At 37.1% G+C, this 27,935-nt stretch overlaps 2 protein-coding genes across 2 annotated transcripts in view; one reads left to right on the forward strand and one right to left on the reverse strand.

Moving 5' to 3' along the window:
- LOC135224166 (protein Wnt-4-like) overlaps positions 1 to 26,982 on the reverse strand; it is a 314,368-nt gene extending 287,386 nt beyond the window's left edge. The window contains exon 1 of the mRNA XM_064263046.1: positions 26,622 to 26,982. The gene's annotated coding sequence lies outside the window, so the exon portion shown is untranslated. The remainder of the gene's footprint in view (positions 1 to 26,621) is intronic.
- The window catches only part of LOC135224192 (protein Wnt-6-like), a 101,784-nt gene that overhangs the window by 66,588 nt on the left and 7,261 nt on the right, over positions 1 to 27,935 (forward strand). The window contains exons 2-4 of the mRNA XM_064263059.1: positions 11,359 to 11,585; positions 12,659 to 12,790; positions 13,214 to 13,722. Coding sequence (XP_064119129.1) covers positions 11,359 to 11,585; positions 12,659 to 12,790; positions 13,214 to 13,722 — 868 coding nt within the window. The remainder of the gene's footprint in view (positions 1 to 11,358; positions 11,586 to 12,658; positions 12,791 to 13,213; positions 13,723 to 27,935) is intronic.

The raw sequence follows: 27,935 nt of genomic DNA on the forward strand, positions 1-27,935 counted from the left end.
TAGACAGTTTACAGGTAATGAAACCCAAGTTTAACTATCACAAAATCTTAAAACAATAAAAACGAAAAACAACCTAATATACTATATATATATGATGAGTACGATACAATGGCCTAAGAGACTTCAATCTTCCTTGACTTGGCAGGTACGATATTTAATAAATATGCTATAATTGATAAACTTTTTAAACAAATAGCAGTAAGGAAGCACAGTGCTTGAAGAAAGTATCGTAATTTTTCTCAATCCTACTATAAAAGAAACAATGGAATGAAAGCCTGGTAGTTTGTCGAGATTAAGCTGGCCTTATGCCAGTAAGGTGACCCGTAGGTAGGATTCAGTCAAAGGAGAAAAGACTGGTGTGAGCCTCTGGACTCGGTCCAGACAACCGAAATGAAAGAAGGATCTTCGGTAATGGGTAGTGTGGCATCGTATCAACTTCACAGCAGAATATGAGTAGTGAATCTACTTGAAATAAGTGCCATTTACTAACTTTGTTTCTGAAACAAATCAGAGAGAGCTTGTTGAGGTAGAGAAGACTATTATATTTTCACTTTTTAGCTTCGGTAAATGTCAGTCTCAGATTATTTGTCAGTATTAGATTATTTGTACTCCTCCTCTGTAAAAACAGAAAGCTTTGAGTCAAAGGAAATACAATGAACTGTGTCGTCATCATCATCAATAATATCATCAAAGTTTAGGAGGAAATTAACGAGTTTCTTTATCTACATTTTTGTGAGCTAGGTAGCTGTCCTTGACCTCACATTTGTGTCCCTTTTTTTTCTTCTTATTTAATAATTTTCCGTGTTCTTTCACTAAAACTCAGCACTCTCTCTTCACTTACAGGCGCGCGCGCCCACACACAAACTTCTACTGCGTCTTCCTTTGTCTTTGAAACGTGTCTTTGTGGTTTGTGGTTTTGTTCGGAACATTGTCTCTTTCTGGCCCTTAAACGGGTCTGCCCGCTTTCGGAAACTCCCCCTAGCACCACCTCCTCTTTCTGTCTCTCTGAGTGTGAGTGTGAGTGTGTGTGCGTGTGTGTTTCTGGTGTATGTCTCGTCATCTGATAAATTTCCTGCTCCTGCTACAGGCTGCTTTTTATCTGCTCATCCAACTGTTCCTGCTACTGATAACTATTATGCGGGTGTGATGTCTTTGTTGCTGTAGCCATGGTGGGTCCACTGTTCGCTAATTTATGAACAGAAGTCAGACTCTCTTCTTACTTTCGTTTTTGGCTTATCTCCCATCTGTTTATTACATCACCACCATTTTATTCTCCTTTTGAATACTGGGTTTATTCACTCGAGAAGACTGATCCCTTGGAAAAATGGTCAAATAATGTTAGGGACATATTCTTTGTGATTGTTATGAGGGAAATACTTTAATATTTAATATCATGGCAAGATATGATTGCCATGAAAGAATCATCTTATTTTATTTAGGAAAAAATCAGATAATTTATGGGATGAAGAAATTAAAAAGACGGGGATACTGAAGAGATTTAGCATTTTTCCAGTTAAACGGATCATTCCCATTCTCACCAAGTAAAGCACCAATAATTTCTGCAACTCGCAACAAACCTCGACAGTGTATTGTAAGTAACAATGACTGTTAATAAGGTCCAAAACCAAACTTGATAAGAGGAAAGGTAATAAGGTCTATATAATATAAAGCTGAATTTTGAATATTCTATTGATCACGTTGGCGCATATTCTGGACGGAGTAAGATGGAGGACGGACTCGATTAAGTTTCCGTAAATGTTTTTATTTCTTTTCTTTTTTTTTGAAAACCCTTTTCCTCCATCGAGTTCGAAAACTTCCAGGTAAATTATTTTGGCTTAACAGAATGTGTTCTTTTTCTCTCTACTAGACTTCAACTAGACTTCAAATGCAACAGAGAAACTTAAGGGGTCTTATTTTTCCCATTTTTAAGTAAGAATTTATTCCTTTGTTTGTACAAAACATTGTAAAATGGCATCCTAGTATCCTTGCAATGTTAGTAATCAAATGGAACCTCAAGAGGTATTAAACGTATATGAAAAAGCATTTTCATAAAGTACTTCCTAAGAAGACATCAGGGCTAGTGATTCACATTTGTATTTCATTCAAAATAACTTATTTATCTCAGCCCCTCTACCACGCGATTTATCCATCTAAGAATTTATGGTGCAGTTCCTACCAAGTCTTATAGACTTTACACCGTTTTACCTCATTCTCAAAAGAATGAAGACATCATAAACTTGCTCAACGTTGAGCATTTAATCCTTCGTAACCGATCTTCGAAGATAAAGAAATTACAAACTTTTTATGACCTCCTCCTACCTCTCCTAGTCCTCCCCAGTTTATTATTTTGCGCCTCCTCCAGAGCCAACTAAGGGAATGCCTGAGCGTGAAGTTCATTGTCCATAATTAGCGTCTTGCTAATGACTGCCGAAGCTGTAAAAACACGTCGGACGTGCTCCTGCTCCTGCTCCTGCTCCTCCTCCTGCTGCTGCTGTCTTTCACAGTCTGTGTTCTACTGTTACTGCGCCCTTTGGGAACTGTTCTCTCCTGGGCATGCTACCGCCTTTGGGTACCTACAGGATTCTTCGAGGTCACGTTTATTCTCTCATCATAAGACTGAGCCGAAGAATTTTGGTGTTGTACATGACGCGAAACTTAAAAGGCGCCGGAGTCGAGGAACTTAAGTTGACCAGGTAGGCCTAAGTACATGGGAAGAAATCAAAGGCAACGGGTGAAAAATAAACGTCAGAAAGCACTGCAACTGGAACTTGAGCAAGCACACACAGGAGGTATCCCCACCTAAGGGAGAGAAGAGCCGAGATTATTCGCTAATAGATGGCTGAAAACAATCTCCCCTCTCTTTCTCTCTCTCGAGAATACTGAGAGATGGGATAAGAGATGCGCCATCTACTCTTGTCCGCATAGCCGGCTGGTCTATGCCTCCAGAAAGTCCCTCAAGGATTCGGAACCATCTGCCATGCGGGACTATGGCGTCCTGGTATCCCTCAGCGATCATCAGAGGATATGATGTCTATCCTCAGGAGAATTTCCCTTACAAGGGGAATAAACTACTCAAGTTTTAGTTCGCTTTATTTATTTTTTAATTAAATATTTTTTTTTTTTGCGTGCATTTCACCAAAGACCAAAATGAGGTCATTGGCTTTCAAATATTTTTCGTTATTACAAATTTACTTAAAAACGGAGCTTTTGAGTCATGAAGTTTGGCTAAACTTTAAAACAGGCAGACAAAAACCCACGAATGAATAACATTCTCCGTCTATTGATAGGAATGAAGTGTGTTACAAGTTATTCAAGAGCCTTGATTGTCTGTGTTTACGCAGCGTATATCAGCTGTTGGTTCAACGTTCGTTTAACCTTTTGGACTTATTACGTATTGCCTTCACTGTTAGTTCAGTGGCTGTGGAATGATAAGCAACGCGATAGAATTACAGTGGCGAAAGTGTTTTATTATGTCAATATGATGTATTTATGTGTATATATGTAAATATGCATATTTATTACATTGTATATATGTATATATATATATATAGATATCTATATATATATATAAATATATATATATAGATATATATATATATATATATATATATATATATATATGTATATTTATATAAACATACATACATATAAATATATATATATATATATATATATATATATATATATATATATATATTATATATAAACATATATATATATAAATATATACTATTATATATATATATATATAATATATATATATATATATATATATATATATATCTATATATATATATATATATATATATATATATATATATATATATATATATATATATACACATATATATATATATATATATATATATATATATATATATATATATATATATATATATATATTTACATATAGCGTGTACTTGTAATTCATATAAAAGGAGAGAGACTAGACGTCTATATAAGGACCAAATCCTTTGACAGAGATTAATTGTGGACCAGGCTCCTGGGATCCCGAGAGGCCTCGAGTAGGGTGATGCTTTATCTGGACACAGGCCCACCTCCGTCCCTCACCTCCACACCCACCACCCCGGCCACCCTCCCACCAACAAACACCGTAGAACTATAAAGGCTATAAACTATATGATAAGTCAGACCCGATCCATTTCCAGCTATAATGTTGCTAGATTAGAAGAATGAACAAAAATGATTCAAGAAGCGTGTTTGTTTCGATCCTGAACAATTGCATAATCATTATATATATGTCTTGTTGTTCCTAACTATATCGGGCGGCTCTCATTTGATTGCTTTTAATATGCAAGTTTCTCTATTTCACTCTAGACCATCGGGAAGGTCAGTGAAAGTAAACAGAATTTCTAGATTTATTAATTGGACAGTCTCTCTCTCATTTATATAAAAGAATTATATACTTTATTAAATGATTAATCACTGCTTGCCTATAGTTTAATTTTTCTCTCAAGTGATCAAAACACTAAGTCAATTCAAGCATTAGAACCTCATACCGTAATCATTTCCGCGGATTTATTTATTCGTTACCTGATCTGTCATAAACATATTTTTTCTTAAGAAAATGATGATGATGATGATTACTGGTAAAGAGCTGAAAACTGGAGCAAATTGATGTTAAAGAAGTTGGATAGCCAGGTAGGAGGCTAGCAATGGGAACGGCTGAAAAGTAATAGACAGAAAGCAATACGGCTGGGCCAAAGAATCCACTCACCGAAGAAACTTCAGCAACGGCACTTTGTGGTTGTTACAACTTCACGGGCACTGATGACCATCTTGCAAGTATAATTTGTGAATGAACTTTACGCGGAAGGCCATCAAGAAACGTATCTGACAGGCCACGCCAAGCATAACGTCATAAAGACTCCAAGGTAGGCGATATCGGTTGGCGCTATCGCCACCATAAGTTGGCTAAAACATGACTTATCTTTCTGCTCCCCTGGAGGAGAAAATATAGACGATGGACCCGTTGTAGTAAGGCTACCTAATTTTAACAGGTGTTCCCCTGCTATCAAGACCTGTAAACCAGCCAGGTATCTGAATGCCCTTCATTTAGGGCACCTTTTTTTTTCTTCGTGTGTCTACTCTCAGCTGCAAGTTGGAACTAAATATTTACTTTTAGATACTCTGCTTCCTTCGTCATTCTGAATAGGAAAAAAAAAAGTTTATAGCATCTTCCAGGAAGGTTTTTCCTTACGAAAAGGGTTTTCCATAAACAATAACGAACTAGAAAAATAAAGAATATCAGGGCATAACTTTATTTGCACTTATAGGATTAAGACGTTTGTTTCTTTAAATATCATTCTAAAGTAATGGCAAAGCAAGTGCAATGAATTCAGTCGCCTATAAGTAACTGTATTGTTTTAATTTAATGGAGTAATTTGCTTATTTGGGGGTAAAACATTTTTCCTTGGAAAAAAAAAAAGTTTACTCTTGTTATTATTAGCTTTTAGTCACTACCATACGTTTACGGATATTGGTACCAGTAGGTGTTGACCTTCTGGCTCTCTGCAAGTCGACTAACAACTAAGTACATAATTTACTTCTGTTGTCAAGTGAAGACTATAGGATTTTTTAGGGTTTTTATCTATTAATTAAACAGACCAAATATTTCCTCTTCGGTGGGATCGATTTGAGGGAACGTTAGTGCGATCAGGTTGGTATGAATTGGACTACCAGGCCCATTATTTAATTATCATTGCTAGCGGTACTATCATTAGATAAAATAAAACAGCACTGTATTAGCACAGGTTAATTTTAAATTATGCGCCTGCACCTTACTTCACTGATATATATTTCTTGTGTATCAATGATTCGCTTTTCCTTTGTTACTTCCATTTGTTAAAACATGGTTGACTGATTAAAGTTAGTTCCTGTCTTGTTAATCAGATAAAAACAAGCGGAGCAAAAAATACGAGATAGATATAATTTTTGTTAGAATGAAACGGTGGAAATAACATTATCACTTTCAGTCTGAGAGGGGCTTGAACAAAGTGGCCTCTAATCTTTTGAAGTTTCTTTTTGATCTTGTGGTAATAATTTACTTTTGAAAGAACATTATTCACTGCGTTTTACTCATTCACTTTTTTTCAGTTCTTGCATCTAATGTTTCTTTCCAACTCTGTTTCGTTCCTGTGATTTTGTGGTATCTCTTATTTCACTGCAGAGTGATTTATGTTAATTAGGTCTTGCTAGAGACTTATCACCGCAATTTACGAGATACATTTACATGAGTTTACAAAGTTTTTCAGAAATATAAATCGGAGTTTCATGAACTTGACCCAGAATCCTTTAGGCAACAAATGTTCAGCTGAGATCAAACAATCTTCATACCAGTTTTCGTTTAAAATGACAACTTTTAAGAATCTACATAAATAAAATGGCTGTAATACTGAAACATTGTACTGAAGGGTGACTTATGTTCAGTTCTTCAAGTTGTGCACATACATTCAATCTTAATAACCTTTGAAGATAACACTACAATAAAAGCTAATCTTTTGACATTCACTGACTTGTATCTTTTTTTGTGGGACTTTCGCAGTCAAGAGTACGAAATTTACAGAAAAATGACAATGCAAAGCATAATCAACAGTACATCAGCAGAACCCATTCTACGTCCATTCACAATGCCACTTCGTTTCTTATCATAAAATGCTTGGTTCGTCTACATCAAAAGCTGATAAAAAATCAAATCCGTTTATTACTCATTTGAATACTATTCATACCAGCGTATAAACTTTATAAATATTATTCAGACACATAAACTGCTGGCTTCACACTTTAGTGACTTCTGTGAAGTAGATACTCGAGGTGACTGAAAATCCAAAACTTCAGTATTAGATAAAATATGTTATTTCTAATTAAGATCAGCAGTTTGGACACATATTACATTTACTTCGTGTTTTCGTTCATTTAAATTCTATGAATTTACGTAATACCTGGTCGCATATTGTTTTCAGTTTATGTAATCTAACAGTATCGATGCATGTTGTTAGGAATTATTATTTGGAAAGTGCGGGTGCAGCTATGCAAACATTGTTAAAGGCACTCTTTGCTTGCGTTTCTCTTACGTTTTTATGCTTTGCTCAAAGCTTCGTGTTTTTCATTTTACGCATCCGGTCTATTATTTTCTCCTCTGTGTACCTCTCTTCATCTTCGTATCTCTCTGGTGCCCTTTACTCCCCCTGTTGTTTATCCGAGTGACTGGTGTCCTCAGAGTCGTAACTTGAATGTTTGGTAAGTTTCCACGGGATCGCTAAACAATGTGGAGGCTGCTGACTCGTCCAACGGAATCTAAAAGGTCGTAACACCGTCATAAACCAATAATAAATAAACTTCCAAAAGCCCCCATCCTCGTATGTGGTTGAAAAGTTATGTGTGTTTTATCATACCGTTGTTTATTGGGTTGGCGCAGAGGAACTAGAAAAAACTGGAGACCACTAACAAACTGTGTTGTGAATAAGTGTAGTTTATTGGTTTGTTTGCCATCGGTTTCTAAATTTTTACTTTCATCATTAGACATTATAATGCGTATTTATTTCCCCAACTTCAATAATGGACCAGCCTGAAACAAATGCAGGTTCGTGGGAAATGCATCTCAAGGACTTGATTACTGCATGTTATAGAGAGAGAGAGAGAGAGAGAGAGAGAGAGAGAGAGAGAGAGAGAGAGAGAGAGAGAGATACTTAAAGTGGGCTAATCCATCATAATGATCGATTTCCAACAGTCTATTATTAGTGCAATTATGAAATTAATGACAATCAACCTGCAACCAGATAGCCACTAAGCCTATTCCCATAACTTTATAGTATTATTTTGGCGTCGTTTATAAACCTACGAATTAACAAAATTGGTGTCTTCCTCATTCACATTTCCTCAGACGGTTACTTTAATGATAAATATGGATGGTTTTCGAGGGAAACAAAAGATCACCTATTGCCACACTCATCCGGTAATTGCTTAATCAGGGAGGAAATACGTTGTAAAAAAACTTCTCTGCCTATTTCACCCATAAAGGTTTTATAGATGTCGGAGACCAACCAGTCAAATCAACCATCGTATAGCACTGTTTCCAATATCCCAATGAATAGGTTTTAGCTTTCCAGACAGGTCTGTCTAACCGGCTTCAATTTGTAATTCTGTAACCCTCTCGATCTCATTCAATACTGATAGAAATGGTTTTGAAATTTACAGATTTGTCCATTTTCTCTTCGACTACACGAGCAATAGTCAGAGGTAAAGTTACTATATAAGATCATCCAATATTGCAAGTACCTCCAAAGTCACGAGAGAGAGAGAGAGAGAGAGAGAGAGAGAGAGAGAGAGAGAGAGAGAGAGGCGCAAAACGAGCAAGAAGCAGCAAGTAAACCAAAGGTCGATGTAGCTGCTCCTGAGTATTTGTTTGACTTACCTTTTATGACACTGAGAGAGCAGTTGCGGAGGAAGTTCTCCATCAACAATTCAATGGTTCACTTGGGGTTTAAACCCTATACCTCTCTGTCTGTCTGTCTCCCCCCCACCCCAAACTCTCTCTCTCTCTCTCTCTATGCAAAAGTAAACTTTCGACGTATGTACATTATATATATAGTGTTTGCGTATATGTACAGATAGATATTGACAGTCTGACATCATAACGAGCCGTTTGATCTCGTGAAGATGCTCTTGACTTAGTGACGCAAAATAATGTGGAGTATGAATCTATGAGCGTTTTTAAACAATTTTCACAATTTACGGTTAATCTGAATCGCATTTCAGTTCGTTTTATTGAAATATCTAAGTTGACAGCAACCAGGCAAATATTGAGTATTCACACAGTTTTAAAGAGGTACATTTTCTCACAAAAAAAAAATAAGAAAATTTTTCACAAACCTATGGTCGTGTGTTTATAAATACGTCAATATAGTAGGTACTTGAAGAAACGGTTTCATAATTATCGTAAAACATCTATTACCCTAGTGAGTCAAAATTAGTTACGAGATCATTTTTAGTAAATCTTAAATTCCAATAGTTAGAAAGAAAACAAGTCTGCGGCAATTTGTAACCGAATTTCGTTTCACTTTCTTATTTAAGCCAGATTTCAACTGTGTTGAAATTGCTTTGCTTGCCATTTAGACTGCAACTGTGACTATTTTCCATGAATATCGATCAATTGCTTGCCATTAGGCGGCATTTTTCTCAGCTTGAAGGAAAAGACCGTGTGATACCCCGAAAAACACCCAAGGTTATTTTTGGGCACCCCTGCAATATAGCCGAATTGCAATTAATTGTGCGAACATGGCCAATTTCCATGCATAGTGAACAATTGCTTGCCATTAGCCGGCATTTTTCTCAGCTTGAAGGAAAAGTCCGTTTCACCCCAATAAAAAAAATCCAAGGATATCCGTACATTTTTACCATTCTGGTAATTTTTGGGCAACTCTGCAATATCGCTAAATTGCAATCAACTATGCAAATGTGGCCATATTCCATGCATAGTGATCAGTTACTTGCCATAAGGCGGCAATTTTTCTCATTTTGGAGGAAAAGTTCGTTTGACCTTCAACAAACACCCAAGAATTTAGCGCTTACTAAATTCTGACACTGAGTATGTGCCAGAATTTAGCGCACGGTAAATATTGGCACGAGCCAGAATTTATTGCGTACTTAATCATTTTGGCATGTGCCGCTATTTAGCGCATGGTAAACTCAAGCATACTGGCACGTGCCAGAATTTAGCGCACTCTAAATTCAAGCACGTGCCAGTATTTAGCGCATGTTAACTTCTGGCACATACCAGTATTTAGCGCACTCTAAAGTCTATCACATGCCAGTATTTAGTGTGTACTAAATTCTGGTACATGCCAGTATTTTGTGTGCGCTAAATTCTGGTTCATGCCAGTATTTAGTGTACACTCAGTTCTGACAATTACCAATATTTAGCACACACTTAAGTGGTAGGCAGGATAATAGTTAGTATAGAAATGGTTTGCTCTTGTTCTTTTGCAATAAAACATGAAGAGAGAGAGAGAGAGGAGAACGAGAGAGAGAGAGAGAGAGAGAGAGAGAGAGAGAGAAGAGAGAGAGAGAGAGTAACAAGAATGTTACATAGTTTTCGATATCTTTTCAAAGATTAATCAGTCAAGAATGGGTTCGTTTTCTGTAAGCCTTGATGCATCGAAACTCCTATCATTTACGACGACATACCTGTATTTTTGTTTTCTAAGTGTATATATATATATATACATATACATATACATATACATATACATATACATATACATATACATATATATATATATACGTATATATATATTATAATATATATATATATATATTTGTGTGTATGTACGAATACGCACACATACATACATATGTTATATTATATATATATATATATATATATATTATATATAATATATATATATATATATATACATATATCCTGTCATGAAATTAATATAATGTCATTTCTTTACCATAGTAAAACATCTACTTTTCATAAACTAAGTAGTGGCTTCTTATTAATTACCTAGAGGAGAAACATTCAATATACAAATGTGTATTACTGATCCTAACGTCAATTATGACAGATCTACATAATAATAAACAGTGAACGGGATTAAAGTAGTATTTGAAGAAACATTTGATTCTCCTTTGTTAACTTTATTTATGGGTCCTTAAAATTCACAGAACGCTGTTAGATTACCGAAAAAGGTTTTGTTGAAATAACAGTTCGAATTATTTTTTTACATAACCAGTTTTCCCCAGATCTTTTAAAATTGTTTACGAGGTATTATTCTGTAAAAAAACAGAAAAAAATACTGCAGTTGAGTGAACAACAATTTCAACACGACAGATAAAACGTCAAGTGATCGTTTAGTTTGATACCCAACGAGTTTTATATGCATTTTATCTTCAGGGATTGCCAATGAGCAATGAGGTAAGCAAAGTCGCCAACAGAAAGATTTGAACCATTATTGATGAGTCTGGGGTGACTTAGATATCTGGAAGTCATTTTGATAAGGTCAAAAATGCTGACGTTCAAAGGTCGGAAGGACGACCCGTTCAGCCAGTCGACCTCGAAGTATCTAAGCTGGTTCACGTGATGACGTCAACTACCCTTCTTGCTTTGGTCGCTGGTCAATTTTCAAGTGCGAACATTCCACTCACACCTGACAGATAGCCTTGAGGTTCACTCGAAACAAAAAATTCCGAAGCCTGGCAATGGTTGAAAAGAAACTCACTGAACCACGTGATTCTGGTGTTACCTTTTACATTTCAATTTCCTGTAAGTTGTGGAATGCCGCCGTCTACTCGTTTTGAAATGGAAATTCTAATATCTATTCACCAATTCAGGTCTTTTGGAAGCCGAGCTGTGATGGACTATAACAGGATCTGCAGGAAGCGAGGCCGAAAGAAATCGAAGGATCCCCTAAGCTTCCTGTGTAGAAAGGAACCCACAACGGTAAACCTCATCCTGACGGGGACGCAACAGGCCATGAGGGAGTGTCAGTACCAGTTCAGGCACCACAGGTGGAATTGTACAGATAACAGGAGGTCTCTGAGGAGAATTTTCAGCCGAGGTAAACAAGAACTTTTTTTTCATCTTACTTGCATTGAAGTCTGTTCGTTATTGCTTTTAGCACTATAAATATTTGACCTTTCATTTCACCTTATTCTTTTCGGAAATCTGCTTTTAGTTACGTATGTAGATTTCATCTTCAGTCATCCGCCCGTTCCTCCCCTTTTTTTTATTTGCATATCTTACAATAAAGTTTTTTTTTAATCTTCTGTTTGGGCTATTATTTCTTTTTATTGCTCTTTGCAGTGTTTGCATGGTCCATTTTTCATCATCCTTGTTTATTAAACTTTACATTTCTTACAACATTCTCTCAAAATTGATAACCCTTAATCTTCCATCTACCACATGAATCCACACAAACTTCCTAGATCTTTTGGACACCGTTGAATCCAAAAGTCATCATGGGTACAAAATGCAAATCAAACATATTCGGATAGGAACAACAACAAAGCAAAGTAGAGAAGGTACAAAGGTGTTTGGGGTAAATGAGGTTGGTATTCCCCGTTCAGGGTGTTGTTTGTGACGCGTTACTTTTATTTGACCATGCACTGGTACTGAAAGATTTTACATTGTCGTAGCAGACTTTCTTTTGATAAGTGCTATCTACGAGTCTCGACTGTTGTTGCTGTTTTTTTTTATTGTTAGACAGTTGGCTATGAATATTATTTTCCTTGAACATACAAGCACGGAACAAAAATCTGTATGCAGTGTTACTTCATTTACCTACGTTTTCGGGTATCAAGAACAAATAAAATTATACATAACATATATCTATCTGTGTTTTCCGTAGCTATTTCTCTTTTCTTATATTTTCCCTTTGTTTAGCTATCTCTCCATACCCTCCCTCTATATATATATATATATATATATATATATATATATATATATATATATTATATACTTATGCGACTGTGTATACATATACTTTTTCGTGTACACCAGAAGATGCTTACCTTAAATTCCGTTCTTTGGATCTCTTAACTATGCATCAATTACATGTAAATAAGGTCCTGTGTTATTTCAGGCTATTATATTTAAAGTTGAAATAAATATTACCTCTTTCCTTTAAATCAGAGACCCCAGAAGCAGCATTCCTGAACAGCATCATGTCTGCTTCGGTGACCTACGAGATTACCTCTGCCTGCTCTCGAGGCGATCTTCTGGAATGCTCCTGCAGCAAAAATGCCTACGAGACAAATGCTCTCGGTGAGTGTTGCATCATGACAAACGTTCAGTCTTCAACGATTCACGGACAGCTGATGAAACTATGAAATTTCACCGATAAATTTACATGTTTTGAACTGCTCATTCTCGTTATGACAGCCATGTTGGGCCATCACACTGCATTTACATAACAATAGCATACACATATTTCACGTCTTTAGCTAATTAAATGTGACCCGCACATTCCGCACTATAAAAGTATAGACTTAATAGTTTCACTAATTAAGAATCTTAATTAGTGAAACTAAATTTCCACGGGACAAAAATCAAAGCTGATTTCTGTTTTTCCAGAAAATTACTCAAGTATGAAATCAAAATGATACTTAGAATAATGCTTTTGCAAGTGATTATGCTTTCTTTAGAATATCTCTCAGCAAATTATTTTATGTTTCCTTGACTTCGCAGATTCTAATATACCAAAACCCAAAAATGAAAAGAAGAGAAGAAAAGGGTCGAAGGCCGTGTCTGCTCACCCGTCTGGAAATGGCGTCTCGAGCGACCTGGCCGACAAAAAGGCTCGCAGAAAGAGCAAGAAGAGACAAGGGAGAAAAGGAAGAAGAAAACTCTCGAAAGCCGAGAGGCGCCGGAGACTCAACAGCATCCAGGAGCGCAACCAGAGGCTCTCGAATGCTCTTCCCAATTCCATGCCCAACCCTGAAGAAGTCACTCCGGGAGGCGAGCGCCTCACCATCATCCAACCCGTAGTCGATATAGGCGGCGCCCCGGTCATAGCTGGCGTCCCTGAACCCGTGGGGGTCATCGGCAAAGACTGGCACTGGAGTGGGTGTGACGACAATGTGGGTTTTGGCTATAGGGTGGCCAGAGACCTCCTAGAAGAGAAGTTCCTCAGGGGTCAAGAGAGTCAGGATATCAAGAGCATTGTTATGCTACGGAATAACGAGGCTGGTAGGCTGGTAGGTAATCTCTTTCGTTTACATTTTAGCGTACTATTATTTATTTAATTTTTTTTGTAGATCACATTTCTATGATTTTAATGTCTCTGTTTTCATTTACTCGGGGATTGCTTAATATCCAACTATTTCATAACAAAGAATAAGCTTACCGCAGTTGAGTTCGAACTTGTGGCGCCCGACATCTACCAGGTTAGTTAAAAAGTTTCCTACACGAAAACTAAGTATCCGCAGAAAATAAAAATTTATTCTAAGCCGATTCAAAACCTAAATCTGCAGCAATGAACCACGCAGAATCTAAGGGAACCTTTCCTGCATAAAATGCCTTGTATTTTGACAACCCTAATTAAGCATTTGATGATTATTACCTCTTAAAATGAAATAGAATTAAAGTGTTACTTTAGTATCAAAAAGGAAGAATGATCTGACGGCCGATATGATATTAAAAGGCTGCACACTCCTTAGAGAAAGCAGTTTTCGCTCTGTAATTAGAAATCAGTTGTAAAAATGAAATCTTGTTTCTACTTAAACTGTAAGGAAATTTTGAATGTTACTCGACGAACTTCAGGACACCGGGAAACATTGCCTTTGAAGACCAAAGGCTAGTAGGAAGGACAACCTTTTGACGTTTTTATTTTTTTTCTTTTTCATCGGAGGCCCGGGAAAAACAAGAAAATGGAAAAGGAAGGAAACAGGTTGGGGTTAATCACAAAAGAAGCCTTGTCACTTGTATAACCCATTAGTTTTGTCCCCAGAAGGCAAAAAGAGTTTACAACATATTTATTAGACCAACCTATGCTTCCAAACTTTCCGTTCCTATTAGTCCTTGGCGCTTGAGCATGTTTTCTGACTGGTGTAACCAGGTCTGCGTCTCTATGTTAGTTGTCAGTATCATAAATGTCGAAGGGATCCCGTAAAATCGGCTGTTAACATACATTCGTAGTCAACAAGAGGGTTAGGGTCTGCTCTTTCTGGAAAGAATCAGAGCCTGACTAACTTTTAAACAAAATAATCAAGGACACACACACGTGTGTATGTACAGTCGTACGTGTATATAATACATACTAGTCGTGTCATAGTATACATACTATATATATTATATATATCATATATATATTTTTTTATCTATATATATATATATATATATATATATAGATAGCTATATATATATATATATATATATAATATACATATGTATACTATATATATATAGAATATACATATATGTATACTCATTATATATATATATATATATAATATAGATATATAAATATATATATATAAAAAAAATATATATATATAATATTTACCTATAATTATCTCTTATATAATTAATATTAATATTATAATATACATATATGTTAAACTATATATATAAATATATATATACATATATATATATATATATATATATTAATATATATATTATATAAATATATAACTTCAAACATCTCGAGAGGACTGAGGAAATTATAATTAATAACGAAATAACGCAGTTATTCATTAAATTGATGCCATTGGTCAGAGGTAACAAACGCAACAAAATATCGGAAATAACTAAATCCCAACATAGTGAGTCGGAAATGGACAACCTGTGTGTCAAAGCAAATGCCAAAATTGCGAGTGAATATATCAATCATTCCATTTTCCAAGGCCATTCTTAGACAATGCATCCGTCATCTATCAAGAGACCGATAGTATTCTTGCCCAAAAGACACACCCGGAGACCACCTTAACCGGTACCCGTGGTGTGATAACGAGTGAACTTCCTCGTTAAAGTCCTTTTTCCGACAGCCGCCATAACTTACCACCTGCGTCTGGCTGTCAGCAGATTTCCTCTTGGGGTACTTGAGAACATTATGTCGACAGATATTAAATTTAACGGTGACGCAATCGGTAAGCAATTGCTTTGCTTTTTTGCCCTAAAATGATTGGACAAGTCCTTTTTCCTTGGACTGATTCGTATGTGAGAGGGCAAGTCTGCTGTGTGGGTCCAGATTTAAGAGTGGAAATCCAAATCCCCGACACACATATATAAAACCTGGGGGCATAAGATGCTCACGATGGACTTACAAATTCTGAAAACGCGACTTTGGTCCATGCTGGTAACCACCAGTCCTTCAGTATCTAACCGAATATCTCCCAGCTGCCTTCTTTTTATTTTTTATTTTTTTCTAGTTGATAGTTTACCATGATGGCTTCAAACCCCTCCCAAGTTTGTTGTGGCCAGAAATTCACCAAGGTACACAGAAACCGGAGGTACTCGAATGAATACATGGCAAATAAATCCAGGAAGTCTGTAAATTCCTGTCTCGTTATAAAGGAGGTCTAAGTTGAGAACAAGGCACGATAAGGAAGCCTGAGCTATCACGCACCACTTATCCACCCAAGCAACGCCATCTGACGGGTCCCTCTGCCGCACACAGGTTTTTGAACACCTTGGACACCACACCTTTCTCCTAGAGAATTTACTGTTCTGGAGTAGATGTACAGGTTACTGACGTAACCAGCATTCTCGCCATCCGGAGTCGCTAATCATATGGCGGCTTATTAACAGCACAAGGAAGTAAAGATTGTGGGTATCTGAACACGCGCAGGTTATCACATAACGGTTGTTTAGGTCTTGGTCTTGTTTTAGTAACAGGAATCGTGAACATGCACACACCGCTGGTCGTTGTCGGTAGAACTGGGCAGCGCTGGGTCTGGTCAGTACTTCGATAGGTGAATACCAGGAAAATGTCAGACGATACCAATGAACAAGCCCACTAAACTTCTGTATGGCAGGGCGTGGTGGTAGTAACCTCATTCCAAAGTATTCGCTGGAAACCGAAAAGGGTAACATCTTGACCTACGCTTGTAGAGGGCACACACATACACATACGCACATGCACATACGTATACATACAGTGTGTGTGTGTGTGTGTATGTGTGTCAGGTGTGCATTGCTAGTCTATGCAGTACCAACAGTATGAAATAGTCATAACATTGCCTCAAGGTAGCGGCACACCTTCAAAGTTTTGGTATCGCGATCCCTAAATGGAGAAGATCCTCTTTCCGAGGTCAGTGGCAATAACTTACTCTTGAAGGTTGCCAGGATATATGCCAGTAAAATATTCGTCACGCCACGTAGAGGGTTCATTATCTAATTGCATGGGGCATGATGTTACCCGTTCTGTCCATAGTGTGAAAAGAAAAAAAAAAAGGGGTGGGGGGGGGAAAAAAAAAAAGGGGGGGGGGGGAGGGGGGTGAAATGCAAAGCGATAAATCACGTCTTTTTCAAGCGCATGGGTGAGTTGAACATGAAAAGAGGGCTATGATATCCAGCTTCTTCAGTATATCCAGCATCTTCAAGTAAATAAGATTGGGTTGTATATCCAAAGCAAAGTGGTTAGGTGCTCAGAGCTGGAAAGAATTATGTTCAAAATCAACGTAAGTTAAAAGAAAATATAATACAGTATATAAAAACCTCTAGTCATATTTAACAGTCTGTAGAAATGCAACCGACATGCAATGGATTCTTGACGCTTTAATTATATTGTTATAGCAGACAGAGACCTCCATCTCCCTGCTGAGCTTCTAGCTCGTGTTATCCAGCCCGGAGCCAGCCCTTCTCACCACTGTCCCACGTATAAGTCTGTAAAATAAAAATTCTTTGGTCCCAGTTTCGGAACGGCACAACAACCGGAGTGACTGAACCTGTCGAATCGGCTCTCTTTCTTTACCATCATTTTATACAGTTTTCGAACATTAACAACATAAAGAACACAACCTGACAAGGGTTTTTAATTATCCGTGGTTTACCTTGTCATTTCTGTTACGTTCCAGGACCCTGTTTTCTCTAAAATTCATTTGTCAACACAGGCCGGCTCCAAAGCACAATAAAATAGATTTCGGAATCTTAACAGTTTGTTGTTACACACTTCCGTCAGATATACTCAGGCATAAAGAAAATCCTTTTCTTAGCTAATAACATTCCTAACCAAAAAAAATCGCAGGTGTTGTTGATAAAATATGCACGGCACCAAGCAATTATCCAATTAGGATACATGCAGGAACTCGACAAATTCCAAGGTGCTAGTTTTGAGAAGTTAACGTCAGTCAAGAGCAGAATAACCGGCAGAAATCAACATTTTTTTTTTTTTTTTTTTTTTTGTGGTACGGTGCTAGATTCGATTGACTTTCTCTCTCTCGATAAAAGAGAGAGAGAGAGAGAGAGAGAGAGAGAGAGAGAGAGAGAGAGAGAGAGAGAGAGAGAGAGAGAGAGAGAGATTTATGTACCGCGACCCTGTTTCTCAGGCGGTGAGTTTTTTCCTGTAGTATCTCTATGTATATTTTACGAACTTCATGTTGTATTTTAAAATGTAAATACTTTACAAGTCTAAAAAAAAGAAAAAAAAAGCCAATGTTTCCAAAACGAAAATCAGCGTCTTTACATATTTTATGGATCATTATTTTTCTTCTACACTTTACTGTTAGTTCCCTTATCCAGAAGACCTTGAGATTTACCGACTACATTATTCCACTATTTATCTGTAACGGAAATGTTGGCCCATGATATAGGTTCAGAGTTAATAGCAAGTAAGGTTCTTCTTTTTTTTTTAGTCTTAATATGATGAAGTTCTCATAAGCTAATAATGATCTGTCCGGCGGGTTATACTCCTGAAAGGAGACCAGGTAATTAACCCGTAATTAAACGACTCGAGCCAGGTAAGGTAGAGGAGGCTCCAGATCTTAATAGCCGGTCATTAAACGTCACTTTAATGACCGTGGGTGTCTTCTAGCCGCTGCCTCCGTCACTTGATTTGCATAAAAGCCTTTTAGGTGGAATCGCCCGGCGGAACCGACGGAGTAAAAATGACCCAAAATGACCGAAATTGGCTAAAGTGGTCATTATTGGCCGGACACGGAGGGCTCGCCTTATTGATACGCCCACCGATGCCGTGTTTATGGTAATGGCGAAAACAGTAGCCGTGTCTGAGGTCGCATAATGTATGAAGAGAGATAAGGCGGGAGGCAGATTGCGCTGAACCACCGCCGAAGAGTCGAGCGTCACAAGACTTGACTCCAAGCCGCTGGAAGAGATTGTTTGCTAAGTTCAGCTAAATATTTTGCTTCAGCTTCGTTCAGATTTAGTATATGTATATGAGTTATTGGTGTGAGAAGCCTTCATTTAATCTCTCGATGTAGATAGAGCTTCGAAAGTGTTCGGTTTAGAGAAGTTTAGCTTAAATTTTAGCGTGAATCGTGTATGTTGTACTTAAAACTGACTGAAGAAAACGCGCATTGGAATGGTGCTGCTGTTTTCCCCTACCCCGACCTCACCCGGGGCGGACAAACAGGTTTGCAGGAGGGTGGTGGATGTCACCCTACCTACCCCGTCAACACCTGAGGCGGACAAACCGGTTTGCAAGGGGTGGGTGGCTATGTCCATGTCTCCTCTTCTGGTACCCAGGGGAGGGCAAACAAGTTACACTCGGATTGTATTACTATAGAACACACACACTTTCCCATTTTAACCGTACACACGGTATATTGAAAACTAGCTTAACTGAAAAGTTTCCGGTGGATAACATTATGGCCCTTGTTGATTTTGAATATATATATATATATTATATATATTTATGTATATAATATATATAGATATAATATTACTATATTCGAATAATTAGGAGTTACGGCAATCAGCAGCCGATAACATCAGCAGTAATGCAATGAACAACTGTTTATTGGAGACAATATTTCGATGGCAGATCAGCTGACATCGACTATGGTTTCTTAATATTTATGGGTTATAACAGGTCCCGTTTGAAGAATTGTATCAGTGTCAAAACTTTACACACACATTATATATATATATATATATATATATATATATATATATATATTATATATATATAAATGACCTGAGCCCTTGGTGATTGTAAGTGAAATTAACCAGTCAGGGGAGTGTTGGAAAATTCCAAAAAAGGGGGTGGGGGAAGCCAATGCTGCCTTAGGGACGGATGAAGGCTCGAATACAACCGCACCAACAGGAAGGTCCTAAGGTTTAAAACAGACGCCAAGCCAAGACGCAAGCTCTTGCAAGTGCTTTATTATCGTTCGGTCGTGTGTTTGTTCGTTTGTATGGGGTCTTTACGTTACATGGAACCAATGGTTATTCAGCAACGGGACCAACGGCTTTACGTGACTTCCGAACAACGTCGAGAGTGAACTTCTATCACCAGAAATACACATCTCTGACCCCTCAATGGAATGCCCGAGATTTGAACTCGCGGCCACCGAGGTGGCAGGCAAATACTATATCAACCACGCCAGTGAGGCACTTCGGTCGCGTGTGCATGCCAGCCACTCGCCCAATTGTGTAAATTACGTTACGTAGTTTTAACCGTAACTATAATTATTGTGAAATCATTAGTACCTTTTTATTGGTTCGTTTGTTTGGAATTTCACCCATCAGTCATAGGCGTATTCGCACCTTTTTCATTTCCTGAGGCAGCATTCGTTTTCCCGCCTAATTGAGGATTTTATAACACTCCCCTGACTGATATAATTGCACATAAAATCGCCAAGGGCTCACGTCATATACTATATATATATATATATATATATATATATATATATATATATATATATATATTATATATATATATATATATATAATCTGGTAATGCACAACCATAAAATCGAAACTAAAATACACAAATTCCTGCAGCATGTAGGCATACATGTTAATACACAAAATTAAAAACAGCATCTCCTTGAACCTCTCGTTGTCAATGAAGAAAGGTTTCAATTTTAAAGTGTACTACAGGCATTCCACTATTGCCAGATCCAGAGAATTGAAAATGAGTCTAAACATAAACGGTGTAGTACGGGATCATGCAGACAATAGTGATCACCGTTTATGCTTAAGATTCATTTTCAATTCTCTCTGACGAGTGGCTCTCAAGCAGTTGGCAATAGTGGAAAGCAAGCCTGTACACTATAATTTGAAACCTTCCCGCAATAACAGTGAGAGGTTCACGGAGATGCTGTGTTTTTAATCTTTAGTGTGTGTTTGTATGTATGTGTGTGTATGCTTTCATGCTGTGCGTGTATGTATATGTATATATTATATATATTATTATATATATACATATATATATATGTATGTGTTATATATAGTACATATATATATATATATATATATATATATATATATAGATATTATATATATACATATATATATAATGTCTGGGATAATAGTATATACATATCATATATATATATATATCTATATATATATATATATATATATATATATATAAAGCGGTAAGGGTTTAAATCGAGACATCTGTTTCATATGGGCGTTTATTCAATGCAACATTTCAGGGACCAGCCCCATTTTCAAGCTGAAAATTAAAATAAAATAAAATTAAAATAATTACTCATCTAAAAACACATACAATTACAATACATAAAGCAAATTAAAAGAACACCAACTAAACGCAAGTACCATTTCCAGTAGAGGAAGGAAGACGAGTGACTAAAAAAACAAAAACAAAACACGAATGCATCTCTGTTGTTTACGCCAGGTACAGAGGGGTGGAGGCAGTTTGGTTGTTCAGTTTTGGAACAATCGTCTTTATAAGAGCGATTCGAAGACCGCTAGCTGCTGCGGAGAAGACGCTTTTGAAAGGATCTTTTAAAGTTTTTATATTCAATATTGACTCTGCATTTCTATGTGTGGTCACGGATGCTGGAAAATTCAGATGATAATTTGACTCCAGTACGGAAACTCACCCCCCTATGGCAATCTATTCGGACCTTAAGAAGTCTTCTTGAGGCTCCGATATATTTTCCTAGACCACATCTTGGACAAGTATATAAACAGACAATATTAGATGCCATGAGAGGGTTTAACTTGTTTTTATATTTAAAAATTGATCCAATTGTCAATGGGTTTGTTGGGATCAACTGAGATTTTATGGCCGGACAGTAAGTTCTAATAATCTGTTGCATTTTTACATAGAATTTCGAATTTATTAAAAATGGAACACTGGCATAGAACGGCATCCTAGGTACAGTCTGAATAGCATTGCTATGTAAAAGTTTCATATTCATAAATTTGTGAAGGCATTTATAAAATAAACTACTGGGATAACAGTTATCAGTAAAATATTTCTTTAAAAAGGTGACCTCATTGTGGAATTCAGACCATCCAGACGAAAGGGAAAAAGCCTTGTGGAAAAGAGTAAAAAGAGAGTTTATCTTAAAATTGAAATTACAGAAACTATGGAAATTTGTGCCCAAACCTGTGAACGTCTTCTTTCTGAAAATCGACGTGTAAAATCCTGAATTATTACGAAACACTTCTATATCCAAAAAAGCAAGTTTGTTATCCTTCTCGTAATCGATTATGAATTTTATATTCGGGTGGGCCAGATTAGCATTGTGTAAAAATAAGTCGGCTCTATATTTATCTTTAAATAAGATAAAACTGTCGTCGACATAACGACAGTAAAATAACGGGTGATACGCCAGAGGGCAGTTGTCCAGCAACCGCTCCCCGGGCCACACAAAGAAATGCAGAGTCAATATTGAATATAAAAACTTTAAGATCCTTTCAAAAGCGTCTTCTCCGCAGCAGCTAGCGGTCTTCGAATCGCTCTTTATAAAGACGATTGTTCCAAAACTGAACAATCAAACTGCCTCCACCCCTCCGTACCTGGCGTAAACAACAGAGATGCATTTCGTGTTTTGTTTTTGTTTTTTTAGTCACTCGTCTTCCTTCCTCTACTGGAAATGGTACTTGCGTTTAGTTGGTGTTCTTTTAATTTGCTTTAAGTATTGTAATTGTATGATTTTTTAGATGAGCAATTATTTTAATTTTCAGCTGGAAAATGGGGCTGGTCCCTGAAACGTTGCATTAAATAAACGCCCATATGAAACAGATGTCTCCATTTAAACCCTTACCGCCATGTATCCCGTCTGAGGCTTCCCCTTCGGTTGATATATATATATATATATATATATATATATATGTGTGTGTGTGTGTGTGTGTGTGTGTGTGTGTGTGTGTACACACACACACACATATATACTATATATATATATATATATATATAATATATAAATATACAAACTATATGTATATATATATATATAACTTAAGTCATAATATACCCCTATATTTATATATACATATGTTACATGGAATATGAGAAATCCGGGGATTTCACGAAATCCCTAGGCCATACGTGAAATAACCAATTCGCTTGGGAACATCTGATCCCCGAGGACTGGTGCTAAACACGGCGAAATAGTGATTCATCTACACTGTTTCTCCGCGTTTGGTACTAGTCCTTCGGATGTCAAATGTGTTTCGCCGTGGTTAGTACTAGCCCTTGCGGGATCAAATGCCCTTGGGAACATTTTATCCCCCACGGGCTAGTACTAAACACGGCGAAATACATCGGAGTCCCCAAGGGCTAGTACTAAACACGGAGAAACAGTGTAGATGAATCACTGTTTCACTGTGTTTAGTACTAGCCCTCAGCGTTCAAATATTCCTAAGCCAATCTGTCATTTCACGTATTCTTTAAGGATTTCGTGAAATCCCCGATTTCACATAGTCGCTGTAAAATATTTATACCAGATCACCTATTTGTAAGACGCGATTATAAAAAAAAAATGCAAAAATGGCTTTGACAATAAATGTCATATACATAACCAGAATACCTATTTGTAAGACACAGCGGACTATTAAAAAAAAAAAAAAAGGAGTGCAAAAATAACTTTAACATTCTGATATATATATATATATAAAAAAAACTAAGTAACGGTAAGGGTACTGGTAAACGTTGAAGCACTCCCAGAGAAGGAGGCGGGGCGAAGTTAAGTATCTATAACTGGATATTCGAATTCCAAGCTTCAGCTCAAACAGAACTGCTATCGCTTAATCCAATGTGGGAGTCTGTACTTACTTAACGTAAAATTTCATGTTTTTAACAGGAGATATATTATGCAACCAACCTTTAAAATGTATGAAACCGTTGTAATTATGCAAAAAGACTCGACTCTACAACGTCTTCATTAATAGCGACACTCGTCCCAAAACACGCCCGCACTAAACCTAAACCCACCTCCCACAAAACCTAAACACACCCCCAAAATCACCCGCACTAAAGCTAAACTCACACTAATTTAAACACATCCCTTAATAAACATAAATGTATCCCCACTCACTCTCACTAAACCTAAAAACATCCACCATTAAACCTAAACAACATTCCCACCAAAACTAAACACATCCACACCTCCACTAAACATAAGCACACCACCCACAAAACGTAAGTGCGTCCAACTAAACCTACATGCACTCCCACTATACCTCAACACACCCCACTAAACCTAGACTAACTCTCAATAGACCGAAACAAATCCCACTAAACCTAAGTGTACCCCCATTCACTAAACCTAAATACGTCCACCACTAAATTTAAACACATCCTCACCACCACTAACCCTATAGACTCACCACCCACAAACCCTAAACACAAGCCCACTATACCTATACTCACCCCCACTATGCCTAAACACATCCCCCACTAAAAGTAAACACACACCAACCACAATACATAAACACATCCCTCACTAAGCCTAAATGCAGCCCCACTGGACCTAAACTCACCCTCACTACACCTAAACACACCCTCACTACACCTAAACACACCCCCACTAAAACTAAACACACACCACCAACATCTTTAACATACCCCTCACTAAACCTAAATGCACCCCACTTCACCTAAATTCAGCCACACTAAACCTTGAAACTGCCCCCCTATACCTAAACACACATTTCACTAAACCTAAATGGACCTCATACTAAACTTGAACACCTCAACTTAACCTCTAAACCAAAACACACACCCCACTAAAATTAAATACCCCCTTCACTAAAACTAAACACACACCACCCACACAACCTAAACATACCAATCACAAAATTACATAGAACACCAACACTCTACTTAAACTCACCCAACTATCCCCTAAACACACCCTCCACTAAAACGAAACACACTGCCGCAGCACCTAAACACACCCCCACTAAACCTAGACACACCTCACTAAACATAAATGTAACCCTCACTAAACCTAAACACACGTCCCCTGCTAAAGTAAAACACACCCCCAATAAACTAAAAGACACCCTCACTAAACTTAAAACACACCCCCTGCAAAACCTAAAGACACACTCTACTAACCTAAATGCAACCCCTCATTTAACGTAAACACCCCACCCACCAAACCTAAACACATCCTTACCCCTCACTAAATATACAGGCACCCTCACTATACCTAAACTCCTAAACTCATACCCCCCCTAACCCCACACATCACCCACAAACCATTAAAACACACCCTTCACTAAATAGGGACTACCTAAGAAATTAATTTTGATTTGGAGTAAAATTGTTTTTAAAAGAAGGTCAAAACAAATATTCCCGCTGAATCAATATGGCATAGGCCTAACGTTTACTTATCAAAGATTCTTTTCCTTGTTAGCATTCTTAAAGCTAGTTTCACTTTCACACGAGGGTTCCATATATATATATATATATATATATATATATATATATATATATATATATATATATATATATATATATATATATATACTGGGAATTAACAAGTACTGGGTATTGCAACGCCAGTTTTTGTAGCTGCAATGAATCAATCAATCAATCAGAATAAGGTATCAAATAACATAGCATCTGACCAAATGTATAGTTTATTGGCACAGCCGTAAAAAAATAAAGTCGCAAATTTGGCTACGAAAAAAAGTCACGACATTGGTGGCAGGTAATCGTTAGGTTAGGTTTGGCTTGGTTGGATTAGGTTACTTTTTTCCCTGATTGTCCTGTGATTTTTTTTTTTTCCTGGATTCCCTAGGCTACCATACTTCGTTGTTTCCCGGCCAACAATCTACGAGACCTATCATTTAACGAAAGCATAAGTCATACCACGATTTGTTCCACATAAAAATAGCTGTTATTTCTTTACCCCAAACCGCGTAGTAGAACTTGATTTCTACCGTTTGTTCAAGTCGTCATGAAATACTCTCACCATGTTTGACGGCTCGGAATTTCGTTGTCAAACCAATTTCGACAGAGTGAATTCAATTAAACAACTCCAACGATGCCTTTACACGTCTAAAACTAAATAACCAATGATGCATTTAAACAACGATAGGTTTACATGTCTAAAACTTAACAACGGTGCCTTTACAGGTCTTAAAACTAAACACCGACGGCAGACAATATCCCAGAGGCTTACATACTCCAAAGAATTCTTAATGACTGACAAAACACAACAGGTGTCTTCATGCATTACATAGTTAAAAGATGAGGGTATTTCTATATAAGCATTCCACATCGTTCGTACCGCGAATACGAAAGCCACCAGGAATTGGGACGTCAAATGTATTTCGCCGAGTTTAGTACGAGTCCCTGGGGGTTAATTACAGTCGTCCGAATAAATATTACTTAAAAATTCTTGTTCAGGAGGTAAAACTGCATAGAAACACCGTAACTGCCATAGTCTAGGCCGCCGCGGAATAGTCATATAGATCTACCAAGATGAGACTTGTTGACACTGCCACTATAGGCCTAGGTACTTACTCCAAAGCATTTTTGATAACGAGCTAGAACTTTTTTTTACTTTAGATCAACGGGCATATATTTTAATATGAATAAAGTTCTGCCATCATAACTGAAATAATCACTGCACTGCAATAACATGCTGAAATATAAGACATTCGACGTGCTAAAAGAGATGGCGTTCTACTACTACCGAGACAGTTAAATGGCCAGCACAAAATTACCATCCACTAATAATCAATATGCTTTACTTACCGGTGAAATTGAGCTCCAACGTCTCCTGAAGTATTCCTATCCCCTTTTCTGCTGCAATTATAAGCCAAGTAATAAACAATCATGAAAAAGAACGACAAAAATTTCAGGCAACACTAAGCACTTATTCAACAACCGCGGTTCACACGTTTAGAGATCTTGAAATTGGCCTGAAGCTTTGCAAGCAGCGCCACCCTGGCGGAGCAACACCGAAGTAATGGAGTTGGTTTCAAGTTTCAACTTATCCGTTCCCCCCGGGGGTGATGATGGGGCACGTGCGCGAGGAAAGTCGGTGATTGGCTGAAAATAAACGTTTCCGATATCGTTTGGCTTGTTGTGATAAACGTTCAAAATATTACTCGAGTATACTGTAATTAGAATGTTTTAATTTGGACGAGACATCACACCTTCTTATGTAAAATCAACTTGCCTATTTTCATCGATAATATTTTTATACAAGAACAAAGAAAACTGTCTCGTATCAAACAGTCTACTCATATTTAACACAAACGAACGATGCACTTTCAAAAATTCTAATCTCACTGGTTTGATCTAGGCTTACACGTAGACCTATGCCCACGAATAAATCAGGTCTCAATATTTCTTCAATGTTCATACTTTAATTTATGTACAGTTTAACTGCATGAATAAAAGAAAAAACTTTATTGTGATACCAAAGTTATGACCACGTCAGTGAGCTGAAAAAATAACCTTTAATGATGACTGACCGCTAGACTATAAAACATCGAGATGGGAACACTAAACTCCACGCTGTAATTACTGACTTTCTTTTAAGCACACTTTGTTTTAATCATCAGTCAAAGTTTCTTTTCATTATGAACATTATTTATTAATTCTATCAAAGTGTTCATTCATTACAAATATATGTATATAATATGGTTAATGTAGCTTTTATTCCGTATGCGTCATCACCACCAAGGATGGCGGGAACCCAATGAGATTTCAAACTTTTGCTCGATAAGTTACTTGACAAAGTACTCCTAAAAATTGCCCAGTCACAGAGCTATTACAATGATTTGTATGTTCAAGAAAAAAATGTAAATATGCAGAGTATTCTGAAAAAATAAACCGCAATACAATTACCATGCATTAACCGAAATTTTCCGCGTTCCAAGCTAACGCTGCAACGACTGTTCTTTTCACCTATCCCATACAGCCTCTTAGGCAACAATATTTCATGCTATCTCGAATACTACCTCACTCATGTGATTTTTGTGTAAGAAATTATTTATATATATTACCCTTTATTTGTACTCGAATGTGCCACGGGACAGGAAATATACTGAAATACACATA

The sequence above is a fragment of the Macrobrachium nipponense genome, chromosome 20, assembly GCF_015104395.2.
Source record: "Macrobrachium nipponense isolate FS-2020 chromosome 20, ASM1510439v2, whole genome shotgun sequence".
In the NCBI taxonomy this organism is placed as follows: Eukaryota; Metazoa; Arthropoda; class Malacostraca; order Decapoda; family Palaemonidae; genus Macrobrachium; species Macrobrachium nipponense.